Consider the following 18033-nt stretch of genomic DNA (forward strand, 5'->3'; position numbering starts at 1 on the left):
AACAATGAAAAAACATTAAGATATATTGTTTTCTTTTGAAAATTGCCCTAAAAATGTCTCATAAAAACACAATACATACTATTGTTTTTCGCGAAAAAGTGTGTGAAAATTTTCTCAAAATTTTATGGTTAAGATACATAACGACCACCATTTTTTATTGTAAAAGTTCCATTTACCATTCGCCGAATGGTATAGAACAATAGGGGTGATGGTGAGTGTGCAGTGCAAATTACAATACGTTCAATGGTGAATATTTTTCGAAAAAATGGTGTTGTAACAATAAAATTTATCGTATTTTTATGATATTTTTTATCAGGGTAGGTCAGACGGGAATGGTCTATTGAAAGAATAGTAGTTGATACTCAAATGAACAACTTTGTAGAAGACCATATCATGCTAAAACTTAATATAGTTGTGGTTTTAGCCAACGAAAGCAGGATTAGGACATCTTCCCCCGTTTACTCTCGGTTATTATATGCCTCACGTGTTGGTCGGCCGTAGCTTGCGCGCTACATCATAGGCAGCTATGTAATTCTTCACTGTCTCGATACTCACCCACGTGCGTCAGCAATGGAAATGAAGGACAACCCCAAGTAACATTTTGATGGCCAATTAGTCTTGTAGAGGTTTTTAGAACCGTCATAAAGCCGAATACCTTTTATTTCGGTTTTACTATGGTTCTAAGAACCTCTTCTAGTCTATTTGACTAAAAAATGATACTAGGGCATAGCCGCCTATGATGTAGTGCGCAAGTTTCGGACGGCAAACACGTGCTGCATGTAACAACCGAGATTAAACAGGGGAAGATATGCTCATCCTGCTTTCGTTGGCTGAAACCGCAACTAATTTAAGTTTTATCATGATATGGTCTTCTACAAAGTTGTTCATTAGGGTATCAACTTCTATTCTTTCAATTCTGAGTCAAATCGAACTCGCCAAACCGGCGTGTTGTATGAGAGACTGGAGGTCATCCAATTTTCCATATATTTGGACTAAACATCCCATACAAACCTTGAACTCATTTGCGCTAGCTCAGTTTTCAACCGATTGAGCTAAATCTTTCACAGATTGTTCTTCTCTTCCGAAGGCACGATTCTAGAGGGTGCCCCGTGAATTTTGAAAACTTTTATCTCGCGTCATACAAATGTGGGCCGGTCTAATCCGCAAGCACACCTGGAGACACCCAAACGGCGAGACTTGCAACCAAATCGACCATGTGCTGGTAGATGGCCGACATTTCTCGGACGTGATTGATGTTAGAACTTTTCGAGGTCCCAACATCGACTCAGATCACTATCTCGTAGTTAGTAAGATTCGAGCTCGGTTATCAACCGTGTCGGACTCTAGGAACCGGCGATCGATGCGTTTCAACATACAGCTGTTTTCAGCAGACGGTACGGTAGCTGATTATCACCAGAAGCTGGACGAGCGGATAAGTGAGATCAACGAGAGCGGTAATCTCAACACTCTATGGGAGTCTATCCACGGAGCGATTAGTACAGCAGCGCGGGAGGTTTTAGGTATTGCTCAAAGACGACCTAGAAACGGGTTGTTCGACGAGGAGTGCCAGAGAGTAACGGACGAGAAGAATATTGCCAGAAGCCAGATGTTGGTGTCGGGGACCCGGCAGAGCAGGGAGCGATATAGGGAAGCAAGAGTAGCCGAAAAACGAATCCACCGCAAAAAGAAAAAAGAGCACGAGGAAAATGTGATTGCTCAGGCGCAAGAGAGTATGCAACAGAATGATATGCGGAGATTTTACGAAACTGTCAATGGCGTGCGGAGAAAAACAGCATCTTCTCCCGTCATGTGCAACGACCGTAATGGAACCTGCTGACAGACAGGACAATGGTGGCTGCCAGGTGGAGAGAGCACTTCGATTGTTGTATTGTTGAACGGTGGGAGGGGAAGAGCGACGGACAGAATTCGAATCGACGACAACGGACAAGCTGTGGAACCTCCAACGCTAGACGAGGTCAAGACAGCCATTAGGGGACTGAAGAACAACAAGGCTGCTGGGAAGGACGAACTCCCGACAGAGCTTCTCAAGCACGGTAGTGAGCAGCTGTATCAACTCTTACACCGTATTATATTGAAGATTTGGGAGGAGGAAGAACTGCCTGCTAGTTGGTTGGATGGTCTCATTTGCCCTCTTTTCAAGAAATGGCATCGACTGGAGTGCGCAAATTACACAGGAATAACACTCCTCAATTCAGCGTACAAAATTTTGTCCGGAGTTCCGTTCCACAGGCTGAGGCCGATTGAGGAGTTCTTCGTCGGCGAATATCAGGCAGGATATCGTGAGGGCCGATCAACGACGGATCATATGTTCACCCTGCGGCAGATTTTCGATAAATTTCGGGAGTACAACTTACAGACCCATCATCTGTTTATTGATTTCAAGGCGGCGTACGATTCAGTGAAGAGAAACGAGTTATGGCAGATTATGTTCGAACATGGATTTCAGGCGAAGCTGATTAAACTGATTCGTGCGACCCTTGACGGATCGAAATCAAGTGTACGGTTTGCGGATGAAATTTCGTCATCGTTCGTAACCTTTGACGGACTGAAGCAGGGCGATGCTCTTTCGAACTTACTGTTTGTGGTGACTCTCCATAGCCAGAGAGTTAGACGGTCAGCGGACTCACCGAACGTCGGACAAGTAACTGCCGGATTGGCAGGATCTGAGGCCGGATCTACTGGACAGGCTTGGTTTCCGGCAGATGACCGCCGGATAGATAGGCGACCTGGCAGGACAGCGGGCTTGATCGACGACACGAGATGGTTGATCGTTGGACGGAAAGGGACGAATACCGGACAGGACAGCAGACTTGATCGACAGGAACAATACCTGGCAGGGTCGCAACCTTGACGAACAGGGACAGGATTTGCTCCACCACCAGATGAATCGGGACGAGGACCGGACACTTGAACGATGATTTTGACGACAAACGGGCAGATAATGGGAACCACACGAGGCAAAGGGATTTTCTTGTAGATCTGGTAATTAATGAGAGGTTTTTTTTTTCGACTTGTCTCTCCAAATTCACTGTTAAGACTAATTTTATTATAAATTTTTCCTACGCAGGTCTCCTATGATTTTTAATTTATTGGCTACTACGATAACTAAATTGACTCCATGCATGAACTAGTTGTTTTTTTTAATCTATTAATCCTATTCTCTACATTCGCCTATTTGCCTACTCTCTATTCGTAAATTCTATACATTATCATTTCTTTAAATTTATTTGGCTTGATAATATTTCTCCTGGGTCTCTCCATCCTCACTTGTTGCCGTTCTTCATCATCATGATCCTTGGACTGATCCTCCTTGGCTCCTATTGCTTCGTAATTTGCCTCGCGACTTTTCTCACTCGCCGGTAAGCAGCCAAAACCGTTATTCTCCAACCTCGTACTCTGACCGGTGTAATTTTCATCTGTTTATATAAAAAAAAACATATATTATCATTTTAAAACAATAACTAACTACATTGTTTGATACAAAATTTTACCCATTTCTTCATCATAACCTGCTTCCTTTGAATTATCAGTCAGTCTTGATTCCTCTGCTTTCTCTTCTTCGATTTCGTCTGGTACTAACTTCACGTCTTGAATTTTCCTCGCGTATTGAACTCCATGTTCGGAACGAACGATGAGTTTTCCTCCTTCTCTGGATAAAACTGTGTATCTCTCATCAGAAAACGATGGATCCGTTTTGATTTTCTTTTGAACCGCCACAACAACTCTGTCCCCAACTTTTATTTCTGAATCCTTGGCTCCTCTATGCTTATCGGCATATTGTTTACTGATTAGCTTCGCAACGGCATCTTTATCTCTGATCTCTTCCCTGTCCGAGCTTCCTGATTTAGCTTCCCACAGAGCAGGAAAAAAACCTCTATGTTTCCACCCAACAAGGAGCTCGAAGGGCGTTATTCCTAATCTCGAGTGCTGTTTCATGGTATTGTGAATGTGAACATAATTTTGAAGCGCATTCTTACAGTTTCCATTCTCATGTCTTGCGGCAGCTACTGCTTTAATCAAACCTTGGTTTTGACGTTCAACTGCACCGTTGGACTGGGGACAAAGAGGAATCGATTTTCTTACCAAAACTCCTTTGTTTTGCCAGTATTCAATAAACTGCTTGCTCTGGAACGGAGGGCCGTTATCACTCTGGAGAACCAAGGGAAGTCCCCATGTGAAAAATATTTTATACAAAGCTTGGTTAGTACTAGCAGCATCCGTCGATTTCATTTCCGCAACTGACAAATATCTTGAATAGGTATCTACTAATACCAAAAATTCTCCAGACCCACAATGAGGAATAGACAAGAAATCCACTTGTAAGATTTCCCAAGGGCCGTCAGGTAGTTGCCGGCTAACTAATGGAATTGGAGGGTTTTTTCTTGAAATGACGAGACATGTTTCACAACTTTTGACAAATTTTTCGACATCCTTGCTCATACCCGGCCACCAAAAGAATTCGCGCATTATGCGTTTCATTGCTGCTATCCCAATATGACCTTGATGGGAAGTTTGCAGCGCCTTCTTACGCAATAAGTTTGGCAAAACAATTTTGTCCTCTCTAAAAATTTTGGGACCTAGTGCTCGGAGCTCCTTGGAATGGGCTTCGAATTTCTTCAAATTATCTGGCCAATGATTGCTCCTTAATGCTAAACCAATGGCAGACAGCTCGCGATCTTCCTCCGAAAACTTGTCTATGTCTTTCCATGTAATCTCCATAGATCCTGCTTCTAACGCGAACAAAATGTGCTTGTCGTTATCTTCGTCGAACGGTTCGTCGCGCTGAGAGCTTTGAATTAGTCGAGATAACGCGTCTGCTACGTTAGAATCTCCAGGAACATGTTTAACATCGAAGTCATAAGCTTGGAGTCTCAAAGCCCATGCTTCAGCACGCGATACTGCACGTTTTCCGATCTTATTTCCTTTTCCAAAAATGAATTCATTTGCTTCCGAATCTGTTTTGATTGTGAAGAATTTGCTCATAAGATAAAAAGAAAATCTCTCAACTGCCCACACCATCGCCAGAGATTCTTTTTGTGTTTGTGGGTATTTCTTCTCCGAATCTGTTAAAGCTTTTGAAGCACAGGAAATTACCCTTGGAACGCCGTGTGTATCATATTGGACTAATACCGCCCCCAATCCAATAGGAGAAGCATCCACAAATAATTCAGTTCTATCCTCGTTGCGAAAGTATCCAAGTCTCTTTATCGATTTCAATGCTTGTGTTTTTAGATAGACAAATTCTTCCTCTTCATTTTGTCCCCAATAGAACCTGTCAGCTTTTGCTAGATTCCTTAAATGCTCCGTACAATCTGCTCGCATTAAGACGAATCTCTCCATAAAATTCATCAAACCGAGAAAGCTTTTGACTTCAGACTGGTTCTCAGGTTGACGGAAATTTTCGATTGCGTCTAATTTTTCCTTATCAGCTCTTAAACCGTCATCGGATACCGAGAATCCCAAAAATTTTACCGTTTGTTTGCCGAACGCACATTTAGCTTCATTTATCCTGACTCCATGTTCATTGAGACAGCGAAGAACATTCTGAAGAAAAACAAAATAAAATAACAACTAACAATACGGTTTTTACTTGAATAGTTTTGATGCCACCTTGAGATTCTCATCATGTTCACGTTTTGTTTTGCCGAATACGAAAATGTCATCCAGGTAGTTCCGACAACCCTTGCATCCTTTTAGTACAACAGTTTGAAGAGTTTCTTGAAATATATCGGGTGCATTAGTCAATCCGAAGGGAAGCCTTTTATACCATTCCATTTCCGGCAAAAAAATTGGTTAAATGTCTTGAGTTCTCGTGCAGTTCGACATGGAAGAATGCACTTGTAAGATCGATAGTAGAAAAATAAGTTGCTCCATCCAAATCTGACAAAATGCCTTCCAATGTAGGCATTGGAAACGGCGTTCGAATTATGCTTTTGTTTGGGCCTCTAAGATCTACAACAAGCCTGATATCATTTTTTCCTTTTGGTACTTCTAATAGCGAAGAACAAAATGATTTATCCATTGTGTCATCAACTGGTTCAATGATACCCATTGATAGCAAGTCTTTAAGCCGTCGTTCCGTTTCTTCTTTGAATACTGGCGGAATATTGGTGTAGATGTTTCTTGACGGTGGCCTGGTCCTATCGTATGACAGTTGAACAGGTGGTATATTAAACTTGGGAAATTCTCCTGAATTATTCAATGCTCGTATTTCTCCTGGCTGCAATTTGCTTTGGTCCTCCGGCACAATCGAAGGAATAATCGGTACATTCAAACCAAGTTTCAAAACACTGTATCGGATTGCAGTATTTCTCCCCAATAAAGCCGTATTCCAATGCCATGAAACGGTTGGACAACTATTTTGGCTCAAGAAGCTACACATTGATGCAAAGACAGAAACTTCGTTCTTTAACACAAACTTCAGGAGAATCCAATTCTGCTTACGTCAAACGTGTTATTGAAGCTGGAAAGTTATGCGATTTTGGTGAGGATCAACTAGCAGAGAATGTTGCTTTAACAATCCAATCACATGCTAACGATTCGAAGATAAGAGCTATCAGTAGAAAGGTCTTGAGAAAGGGTGAATCTGTTGTTTATCTTCTGGACAAGGTCAGAGCTGCTGAAATCGAAAGTATCAACGAGGAAATGTATGCAAAAAGCCATTCAAACGTTAAGGAAGTTGCAGCCGTCGCTATTCATCAGGATAGAATAGTCTCTCAGGATTCACCAAGGCCACAGTTTCGTTCGCAACGACCCCTGCGAGGAGAATTCAGCCATCAGTACCGTTCAAATGAAGGAAGGCAACATTTTCAAGGAAGAGGATTTTCGAGGAACCATTCATCATCGAGGAGCTCGGCTGATAATAAAGCATGTTGGAGATGTACCAGTACGTATCATACGGCTTCGCAATGTCATGTCATCGAGAAAGTCTGCCGAATTTGTGGAATAAAAGGACACATTCAGCGTGCATGTCGATCAGCCAGACCGTTCAAGCGTGTACTTTCGGAACACAACGATTCTACTCCTCCCAAAGTAAGGAAAATTGCGATGATTTCCAAGCGGGAATATGAAGGTGATGACCGAGAAAGTGAGGCTGTAAGTGATCCAGTTTCTGAATAGAACTGTTGTTATCATCTTGTCCGTTATTTTGTTTCAAATAAATATTACTTGTTGATTATTAATTAACATTTTATTTGAAAACTTTTCTGTTGCCTACAGCAACTTGTTCGTCAAGTGGAAAATGCTTCACAGCGATCTAGTCGAGGAGAAATAATCGGATTGTTAGCAGGATTACGTGTAACGTTCTTGATCGATTCAGGGGCGGAAGTTAACACCGTTGACAAAGAAACATTTGTTGCTCTGAAAGAAAGTTGTCCGGATTCCATATATGGCCTAAAATCAGGTTCTGATAAGCAGTTGAAAGCATATGCATTAGATGGAGAGATTCCTGTGATTGCAACATTTATTACCGAACTGTTTATTTCTGAAGATCGGCCTCGGTTAATGGAAAAGTTTTATGCTGTCGATAACGGAAGGGCTTTATTGGGGAGAAATACTGCAATCCGATACAGTGTTTTGAAACTTGGTTTGAATGTACCGATTATTCCTTCGATTGTGCCGGAGGACCAAAGCAAATTGCAGCCAGGAGAAATACGAGCATTGAATAATTCAGGAGAATTTCCCAAGTTTAATATACCACCTGTTCAACTGTCATACGATAGGACCAGGCCACCGTCAAGAAACATCTACACTGTTCAACATAGCACTGGAAGAAGCAATAAGGAGAGCTGGTGTGCACAGGAGCGGGACCATTGTCACGAAGTCGCATATATTCCTGGGCTTCGCGGACGATATCGACATCATCGCAATCGACCGTCGGCCCGTGGAAGAGGCGTTCGTACATTTTAAGAGGGAGACTGCCAGGATTGGACTTACTATTAACACCACAAAGACTAAGTACATGATTGCTGGTGTTCAACGTCGGTCCGGCCGTGGTAGTGGTGACGAAGTGGTGCTAGGTGGGGAAAAGTTTGAAGTTGTGGATGAATTTGTTTATCTTGGTACTCTAGTGACGTGCGATAATGATGTTACCCGCGAGGTGAAAAAACGGATTGCGACTGCAAATCGGGCCTTTTACGGTCTGCGAAACCAGCTGAGGTCCCGCGGGCTGCAAACGAAGATAAAACTCGTGTTGTACAAGTCTCTGATTCTCCCGGTCGCTTTATACGGTCATGAAACGTGGACGTTAAAAGAAGTTGATCGGAAAGCCTTTGGAGTCTTCGAACGTAAAGTGCTGCGAACAATACTCGGCGGTAAACTGGAGGACGGCATCTGGCGGCGTCGCATGAACTACGAATTGTACCAGGTATATAAAGAGATGGATATAGTGAAGCGAATACAACACGGCAGGCTTCGGTGGGCTGGACATGTAGCTCGTATGCCGGAGGTACGACAAGCTAAAATTATACTCAGCAGAGAACCAGGAAGGGGTCGTCGGCTTCGTGGAAGGTCGCGCACACGTTGGCTTTTCGCAGTTGAGGAGGACCTAAGGACTCTAAACGTTCAGGGCGACTGGAAGCGATTGGCCCAGGACCGAGGCCAGTGGAGGCGGATACTTCATTCGGCGTAGACTCACCGCTACGAGTTGTAGTCCATCAAGTATCAAGTAAGTATTCTGTTCAAAGGTTGGGAACCTTGGAAACTAACTAACGAAATCATTTTATTGTATGTCAAACTACAAAATATCATGGCCTCCTTGTTTATCAAGCGCCTACTCTTCGACACTCCTCTTCGAATGATAAACACCTATTGCTTCTCTGAATCCTGTCAGCTTCTGTAGGGCCGCTACCATTTGATCGGTGGGACAGTAGCGAACATGGATAAGGTTTTCTTAGTGTAGCTTGCGTACAAAATGGTATTTTGTATCCACATGCTTGGAGCGGTTGTTGATCTTCGTTGACTTTATCTGTTTGATGCATGATTGGTTGTCCTCGTGTATCAAAACAAGTAACGTGACATCAACGGAGATATCTCGAAGCATCCGGACGATCCACGTGAGCTCCTGACAACATTCAGCGAGTGTAACAAATTCTGCTTCGGTACTGCTACGTGCAACGCAGGTTTGCTTGCATGATCCCCAGAATATTGGACCTCCACCAAGCAGGAACACGTATACGTAGTCTGGTTTGCGGGCAAAGTTGTAAATGTCCAGGTACGGTTCTCGGCGTGCAACTTCATGTCTTCATTCATTGCCGCTATCCATCGTTCCGCTTCAGGGCTCTCGATGGCTTCCCTGTAGGTTCTCGGCTCCGGATCCACATTTCGTACCATACCCGTCGTTTCACGGTATCCCTGGGGCGCTTTGCCTATCGTGCTCCTACTTGATCTCCGGGGCGTTACCACTTCATCGTCATTCACCTAGTCTTTTACTTCACAGGTTGAATCATACACACTTGAATCGAAATCCGCTGACGTAGCCTCATCCTCAAACGTACCTTCATCATCGCTTTCATCTTCAAGTTCTTCGGCTTCTTCGAGTGTCTCTTGCGGTATTACTGGCTCGTTCTCCACGGCTGTCGGAGATAGTTGACCTTTCTTTGTAGCTGCTTCTTCGACGAAAAGTGTATATCAGCTGATCACGATGTCGTTTGTAACTTGATTGATGAACCGGAAGGCTTTGTGGTGATCCGAGTAACCGACAAACGATAGCTTCATTGCTTTCGGTTCCAGCTGCGTTCGCTGAACTTTGGGAACATGGACAAACGCGGCACATCCGAACCTCTGGAGATCTCCGTAGTCTGGTTTCTTGCCGAACCAGAGTTCATGAGGAGCTAGATGAGGAGTCTATTCTACCGAACAAGAGGGCAGCATGTTCTGCAAATGTACCGCCGAGTTGACTGTCTCTGCCCAGAAACGGTAGTCCATTTTTACATTCTGCTGCGGTGTGTAGCTTGCAGTGATTGTGGGACGATTCCATGTAGAACTGGCCCAAGCGCTTCGCCTTATATTCGCCCCCTTGGTCAGAGCGAATGATCAAGGGATTCATTTCAAAACGATTTCGCACCATGTTGACGTAATCCTCGATTTCCTTAACGGCTTCTGACTTCCGCTTGAGGAAGTATACCACGATGTATCGACTGTAATCATCGATCATCGTGAGAAAGTATCTTGACCCTCCAGGCGATGTCGTGTTTATTGGACCACAAATGTCTGTATGGACGAGATCCAGAACCGCCGATGACTGTCGAGCTGCCTTCTTAGGAAACGGTTGTCGTGGTAACTTATCAGCCAACAGCACTCGCAGAGATGTTGCATTTACGTATGGCCACGCCGGTAGCCATCGCAGCCATGTTTTCTCTCCACTCGCTGGATCGCTTCAGAATCTCGATACCCGAGCCTTTTGTGCCACATGTGGACACAATCCGTCGAGCGCTGCCATAGTGACGCGGCAAGTGAAGCGTGCGCGTGTGCGATACCCGCAAAGCAGAATATCAATAATAGGAATTCCTTTGAACGGAACGCGTTCGCACCCGCAAACGCGTCACTGTGGCAGCCAGCGCACTTCTAATGACTCGCTGCCGCCGCTCACATTCCTTGCGCTTTGACGATCTTTAGGTAGAATAAACCTTGGAATAAACCACCGACCTTCCACTCGCAAAATGGCTTCTCCAGGATGGGACTTCTCTGCTCGTTTCTGAGCCTCGTTAAGCAGCTTCCGGTTCACTAGCTTCATCGCTAGTTCTGGATCGGACTTGCTCTCCGGTACCGTCGTTCACGTGTCGAAGGTCTCCGGAGTGCTCTTCAACACCATCGCAACTTTGAGGCTTCATTCCAGCTCCTGTCCAGCGTTGCGCCCAGACGCTTGCGAAGAGTTCGTCTATCCGGAAGAGGTGGCCTTCCATGTCTCCATCGTCCAGATACTCCGCCTTGCAGAGTTCCTTCAGTACGGAAACCCTGGTGCACATCGTGGTTTTCGGTGATGGCCTTCCAGAACTAGCCCTGTCTCACCCGACGTATTGCAGTTTCTGATGAGAGGATGTTGGCTCTCGTCAACAAGTAGAGCAATCGCGGCACGAGCTTTTGTTTTGTTACTAGATCTGCCACCATGTCTTCAAATGGGAAGTGTAGGATGGCCCAAGAAAGTAATATCTAACAATTCTTGGTTCAAACCATAAAATATAATCCAAGAGTGCGTTATTACTCATTTTTTGACGTTTTTAATTACCGTGGTCGAAAATACATAATTTTTAATTTTTAAATCTTCTGTACCGCCCCTAGCTTATAACACATACTTTAAGTGATTTTTTTTACCGTGTAGGTCACATAGGAACATTTTTGAAACCCCAGTACGAAAAAGTCGAGTCGAGTTGTATCACCGACCTCAGTTTTTCAGGTCGACCTCAAATGTCAAACTACAACTCTTTACCATTTTGCTTATTTCGAATTTTCTCATTATTCCTTCAATTTTTTGAGTTCGAGTTAAGTACAATTCCGATTATAATATCATGGTTGATCGTATTATTCAATAAAACGAAATTTCGTCTTTAATTTTAGGGCCCTGTTGGTATATTCACCAGATGAGCGCCAACCATACATTCCAATTTCAATCACACTACCCGAAGAAGCCAACGAACATTTTCTAAGCTGGAATCGTAAACAACAAGGCGACAAAACGTCAAAGACTTAGAAAAAAAATACTTTAGCAACCGCGGCGTGCAGCGCCCAGGGCATTCCATCCGAGATTCCACCAGGAAATCCTTCTGGGTTTTCCCACAAATTTATTCCAGGACTCCTCCAGGAATTACTCCCGAGATTCTTACAGCGATTATTTCCAAGGAATAACTTTGAAGTTCCTCTATTCTTCAACTTTTTTTCCAAAATTTCTCTAGAAAATGTTTTTGAGATTCCTCCAGGATTACTCCTTTTAGGATAAACCCCGCATATTTTCTGGGAATCTTTCAGGAATTCCTTCCATACCTGCTCCACAAATTTATTCTGTGAACCCCCATAGATTTCGTTCTGTGACTCCTTTGGGAGTCATATCTAAGATTCTTTTTGGAATTCTCTCAGAAATTCCCCATGGGGTACTTCCAAGAGATTTTTTCTGCGATTCCTAAAAGCTTTCATCTGAGATTGCTCCAGGAACTCCTTCCGGAATTCCTTCTGCGATTCCTTCTGGGAATTCATTGGATTTCTCATTGAGTTCCGAAAATCCTTCAGGAATTCCACTCGCGATACTCCTAAAGGCTTCCTGGAAATCCTGTATAAACTTCATGAGGAATTCCATAAACAAAAACTGCTGGAGGAATTCCTCAAAATGTTTCCTAAATAATTAACTATTGGTTTTCATGCACTCTTGAAGGAAACCGGAAAAAGAGTTTCTTGATATATCCCGGAAGAAGTTCCCGAAGGAATCCTGAAGAAATTCCAGAAGCAATTCCTGACCGAAGCCCAGATGAAGTTCCCGGAAGGAGTTCCTGAAAGAATCCCGGAGAAGTTTGTGGAGTAATACTGAAAGAAGTTCTTGTAGTATTCTTGGGAGCATCTTAGAAAGACTTCCTGTAGAAATCCCGGAATTCTGATGGAATACCTAAAGACTCCCGGAACTCCTAGAAAAATCCCGGAAGAAATCTCTTTAAGTCCCAGAAGAAATCTCTGAAGGATCCCATAAGGATTTTCTGGGGGAACCTTTGAGGAACCACGGAAGAAACTCCTGAAGGAATCTCAGAAGAAATCACTGTGGTAATCCTAGCAGGAATTCCTAAATAAATCTAAGAAATAATTTCTAGAACAATTTCAGAACGAATTTTGAATGAATCTAGAAACTTCTAGAGTTACAGGGGATAGACAAAATGATCGGGACAGGCAACATTTTCACTTTTCAAAAAATGTTCAACTAGCTGTAACTTTTCGAAAAGTGCATCAAATATTGACAAATTTTTACTGTAAGTTCATCAACTAGTTGTGTATCAGTGGTCCAAATTTGGGAAAGCTCGGCCCATTCTCCACGAAGTTATAAAGATTATTGGAAAAAGTAAAATTATCCAATAGCCAACTTTGAGCTGTTATATCTCCGGATTCAATGAGCCGAACGCAATGAAATTTTGACCATTTATGACTTGTATAATGAGCTATGAAAAACCGTTGACGCAACTTAAAATTCTCAACACGGAAGAAAATTATAGCGATTAGAATATTTTTCTAATAAAACATCAAATTATCCAAAATTTCAACATCGTTTCAAAATTCAAGATGCAAATTCTAGTTCATTTAATTTCCCTCTAATTGACTTATATATAAATGTGTTTTGAAGGGAAGTAACAACATAGCCTCCAATAAATTGAAAAAGTAATGGAATACATATTAAAAATAGACCAATTTGCTAAAAAATCGTGAAAAAAATAAAATCGCTATAACTTTTTCTCTTGTTAAAAATTTCAAGTTAAGTTAAATGTTTTTCCGAGATCATTATATAAGTCATGAATGGTCAAAATTTCATTGCAATCGGTTCATTGAATCCGGAGATGTAGCAGCTCAAAGTTGACAATCGGATAATTTCACCTTTTTCAAGCATCTTTATAACTCCGTGGAAAATGGGCCGATCTTTCCCAAATTTGGACCACCGATACACAACTAGTTGGTGAACTTACAGTAAAAAATTGAGAATATTTGATACACTTTTCGAAAAGTTACTGCGAGTTGAACATTTTTTGAAAAGTGAAAATGTTGCCTGTCCCGATCATTTTGTCTATCCCCTGTATCTCAGAAGGTATTCCTTAAGAAATCCGAGTAAAAATTCTATGGAAGAGTCTAGGGTGTACTTCCTGGAAAAATCCTGGCAAGAGCTCTTGAAAAAAACGAAGACAGTCCAAACAGTAGTGTCTGGAAGAACCACAGAGGGAACTTTTGAAGAAATCTTAAATAAATCCCCGGAAAAATCTCATCAAGAATTCCTTGAAAATTCCAAAAGACACTTCCGGAGGAGTTCTGGAACACATTTGTGGAAAAAAAAAACTGCGAAAGATTTCTTGGAGGAATCCCGGGTGGAATCCCGGGTGCCACCATGCCATCATCAAGTCATAAATCAGCACGCTTTCGCACGCACGCACAGGAATCCAATATTTCGAATTGGATCAGACCACCCATGAAAAACTAGAAAAACTTTTCCAAGTCCGAAAGCTGATGATTTTTGTTCTTATTTTAAATCGTAAGCAGTCTTGTAAACATTCGACACTTTTCCCTGCCTTCATTTCGTTGCCTTAGTCGTGTGTCAGCTTGCTTTGTTATACTCGTGCGCTACCGTTACCTCTTACACACAACACGAGCGGTAGAACGAAGATCAATAATCATAACAAAATGTCAAATCAATGTCGTCTGACACGATGACATTTGTCTAATTCTAGCTTTTCGCATAGGTTAGCCAATTCCGATTATAAATGTTATTATTAGTTCATTCTTGCATGTTGCATTGAATACGACACACATTTGGCCAACACAGGTCTTATTATCGAAGAAGACAGGAATAACAAAAGCCGAACCGTCTCCCGAAGACGCTATCGTGGTGAAGTGCATTCGTTTGACATTTTTGTTTCGTAGGGTAGTTTGATTGCTAGTGTTGCGAATGTCGGAGACAAAGGAGGCCGAATATCGACAAAAAGATTTCAATGACTGATCGTAAGCAACAGACCATGAAAAATCAATGGTTTAGAAGAACATACCTTAGCAACCGCGGTGAGCGGTACACTATTCTAGATATGTCTAATTTAAGAAATATGTTTCGTTGAAAAAAAAGGGTTTTCCATATTGTTTTTGCATAACGTTTCGGCCTACCCAAGTACAGAAAGTTCGGATAAGAGGGTACTTTATGAGCTATGCAACTTGTTAGAGGTTGCTCGTCTTCTAAGAAACTTCAACTTTAAGTAATTTTGGGAATTGAAAATTCACCTAAGTTGTGGTGTTGCTGCAAAGCCTAGGTTTCTAGTAACAACGGTTGTCAAACTAACATTCCTTCCCTTTCCCGATGACCGTAAGGACGTGGCCGGCGCCGTTTTTGACTTTAAAATATTGAACTCTCGAATTGTGCAGATTGAGAGTTTGTAGCTAGTCCCAAGCACCATTCATTGGTTTTCTGTGCAACTTTGATTGTTCTGTTCAATCCAAGGTTCACTCACGGAGTAGCAACTACGATGTGTACGGTTATATTTGCTTTGCTTTTCAAATTCTGGGATTCAATTTGAATAGGTCATAAGTTTGCTAAGGAAAATTCAAATCAATATATGAAATTCAATAAATGTATCTTAAATCAAATAGAAATTCTCGTAATTTTTTCTAAATAATCCGTGTCATATTTATTTAAATAAACCTTCGAAAATTTTTGACATATTTAAACAACAAGATTTCTACTCTTCCATAAACTCCGAGGAAAATGCTTCACAAATTTGGGACCATTTGGGCAGGGGTCCCATTTTGGGCAGCTGCCGGTCTAACAAAGTCAGTATTATACCTACCTGTTATCTGCCGCTTTACTATTACAATAAATATAACTTATCATTGCTCTTCGCAATGGTTCAACCACAAACTATTCATTCATAGTGTCTACTTTCATCATAGAGATCACTGCATAGTGACAAACTATCCGAAATGGTCTCAGTTCACTATTTCATATTGGGACTGACCTCGGACTTGCTGGGTTCAGAATTATAAACTACTGTCATCGTTTAAGGACGTCCCACAGTACTCAAGCATCCAAGCATGCCATTTCAAATGCCCAATAAGCGAACCAAAATAGTTTTCCGGCTTCACTACACTCTCCCCATTTACGCTAACTCTATTATGTAATCATCATCATACAACAGCTTCCACATCAAACTTACGACTAAAATTAACTTCCACTCGTCCTATCGTTGCCGGCTGGATTGATCGATGAACAATGTCTCACCAAGCGTGCAAAATACGGCGGAACGCGACTCCGACCGCCATCGCCGTCTTCGCTCAACCGTTGTAACATGTCATCGTAAGAAAACTATTCCATCCTCCAATCTCAAACGGTTCCATCACTATAACTACCTAATCCACGCGGGGATTGGCATCGCCTACTATGCACCTCACTCTCCCTACAGGATACGGTAGCTAGTACAAAACACACGCGGAAAACTATGCGACTGAGGAATTCCGGTTTTACCCCGCCTACTGCTGCACTCGCTCGATGCGAACCGAATCACGTTGTTGTTCTTCTTCTTCTTCTTCCCGGAACCATCATGAATGTCAACTGCCTACACGGTCCTGCTGCACCAGCCGTGCAGTCATCTTATTAGCGGTCCTCGAGAATTACGGCGCTCGTCTTGCATTTCCGTCCTTCGTCATCCCTTACAATCCACAACCACCGACGACAGCTGGCAGTTCGGCGCTGAAGAACCCTTCACTGGAACAGCCGGAACGGCACTATGGCCTACGTGGCCAAATAGCCTCACCACAGACCAGCTTCTTCTCAAACGACACCGCCGTCGTCGCTATCGTGTGGGACGAAGATGCAGAACGATACGAGGGACACATTCCAGGACACGACAAATTGGGAGCGCGCGCGAAGCCACACTGATGACTGATGGATGGACCAGTCGGTCCACCGCGGGATGCTGGATGGTCCATTGCTGGATTGGGAGCTTGCGAGAGCGACCATCTTTTGCTCTTGGGAGCGAATTGGTGGAAACAGTGCTGCCAGCCATTTGGAACCGACGAAGCGATTGGTCAGCCAATTTTTGAACCATTTTATGACTTTTTTGACTGTATTTGCGAAGATTTTACGTCTTTCATCATCATAAAGATTAGCATCTTTATCAGAAACTCGAAGAAGCGCATTCAAGTACAAGTTTCTTGTAAAAAAATAACTTGTTCAAAAGTCGAAAAGTGAAGAGAACAAGAGCATTTTTTATTGCTCCGAGAGAGTTGTTGTTACATCGAAGCAAACCACGTGTTACTTTCGGGTTGTTTCATTTTTCAGAAAACCTGGAAAACAGGAAATGACCTAATGAGATTAAAATTAGGCTTCTGTTCACTGTATGATGATTCGTCGGAATTGCTTCATTTTAGTCATTTCGGACTTGAGCATGAGCATGAGCATGAGCAATGAGCATAGATGACCGTACAATTCATAGTTGCTACTCCGTGATTGACCAGAACAATCGAAATTGCACAAGGAACCAACAAACGGAACTTGGGAGTAGCTACCGCTCTCAATGTGCGCAGTTCGAGAATTCCAAACTTAATTAGTCAATAACGGCGCCGGCCACGTCCTTACGATCATCGTGGAAGGGAAGGTATGTGAGTGTGACGTATTGTCGCGCTTATCTTTTATTAGAGTCCTGCGGCGGTCGTACGCTCGCAAGGCATACCGCCGCATGACAGTCGCAAGGCAAAACAAAAGAAAAAGTGTTCCCGCCAAAAACAAAAGCACGTGGATTTCGCGAAGTGACAGATGTTTTTGAATGTATTTGTGACGAACGGCAAGAGTGGCTCAGTGGAATGAGTGTTCTTGCTATCAAACCCTATATAATGGAATTATATACTTTTAAATCTGGTGACGCTGTTATGATTAGTGGCTGTCAGGCTAATATCAGAAGCCAGAGGCAGATAATCGCCATATTCTGATTTTTCTTGAGAGGCATAAACGTTGCTACTAGAGACCGATATCACCTCATCTTCTAAGCACTATTGTTAGTTTTCTGCATCCATTATCGCTAAATTTCTGGAGCTTTTTCCGATTTTTGGAAGCCCTTTTTCCTCTCTTTTTTTTGAAAATCATCAAGTATTTTAAAACTTTTCACGGTCCCATAGCTGTTTTGACTTTTTCAAAGCAATCTTGTTTTATTCATTTTTTTTGTTTGCTTTAGTAAAAGCCTTTCTGTTTTTTTTTATTAAAACCGTTCTGACTTGTAGTAAAAACCTTTTTTTTTCCAAAAACCGGATTCCCTAAATCCGATTTTTGATTATTTCCAATGCCCACTCTGGGAAACAGTT

General features: G+C 42.5%; 1 protein-coding gene across 1 annotated transcript; it reads right to left on the minus strand.

Moving 5' to 3' along the window:
- Positions 1–2635: 2635 nt before the first annotated feature.
- On the minus strand, positions 2636–5774 carry LOC134291875 (uncharacterized protein K02A2.6-like). Its single transcript, XM_062860237.1, has 2 exons — positions 3513–5774; positions 2636–3437 (listed from the first exon to the last, which is right to left on the minus strand). Exons 1-2 carry the CDS (start codon positions 5368–5370, stop codon positions 3208–3210), a joined length of 2088 nt encoding a protein of 695 aa, XP_062716221.1. The 5' UTR covers positions 5371–5774; the 3' UTR covers positions 2636–3207.
- Between the last annotated feature and the right edge of the window lie 12259 nt (positions 5775–18033).

Source organism: Aedes albopictus, chromosome 1 (genome assembly GCF_035046485.1).
Source record: "Aedes albopictus strain Foshan chromosome 1, AalbF5, whole genome shotgun sequence".
Taxonomy (NCBI): Eukaryota; Metazoa; Arthropoda; class Insecta; order Diptera; family Culicidae; genus Aedes; species Aedes albopictus.

Excerpts from the sequence above, each read along its gene's own strand:
- LOC134291875 (XM_062860237.1), bottom strand. The coding sequence starts at position 5,370 with ATGAATTTTATGGAGAGATTCGTCTTAATGCGAGCAGATTGTACGGAG. Across the intron at positions 3,438-3,512 it reads AGGTTATGATGAAGAAATGG|ATGAAAATTACACCGGTCAG; the intron begins GTAAAATTTTGT and ends TTATATAAACAG.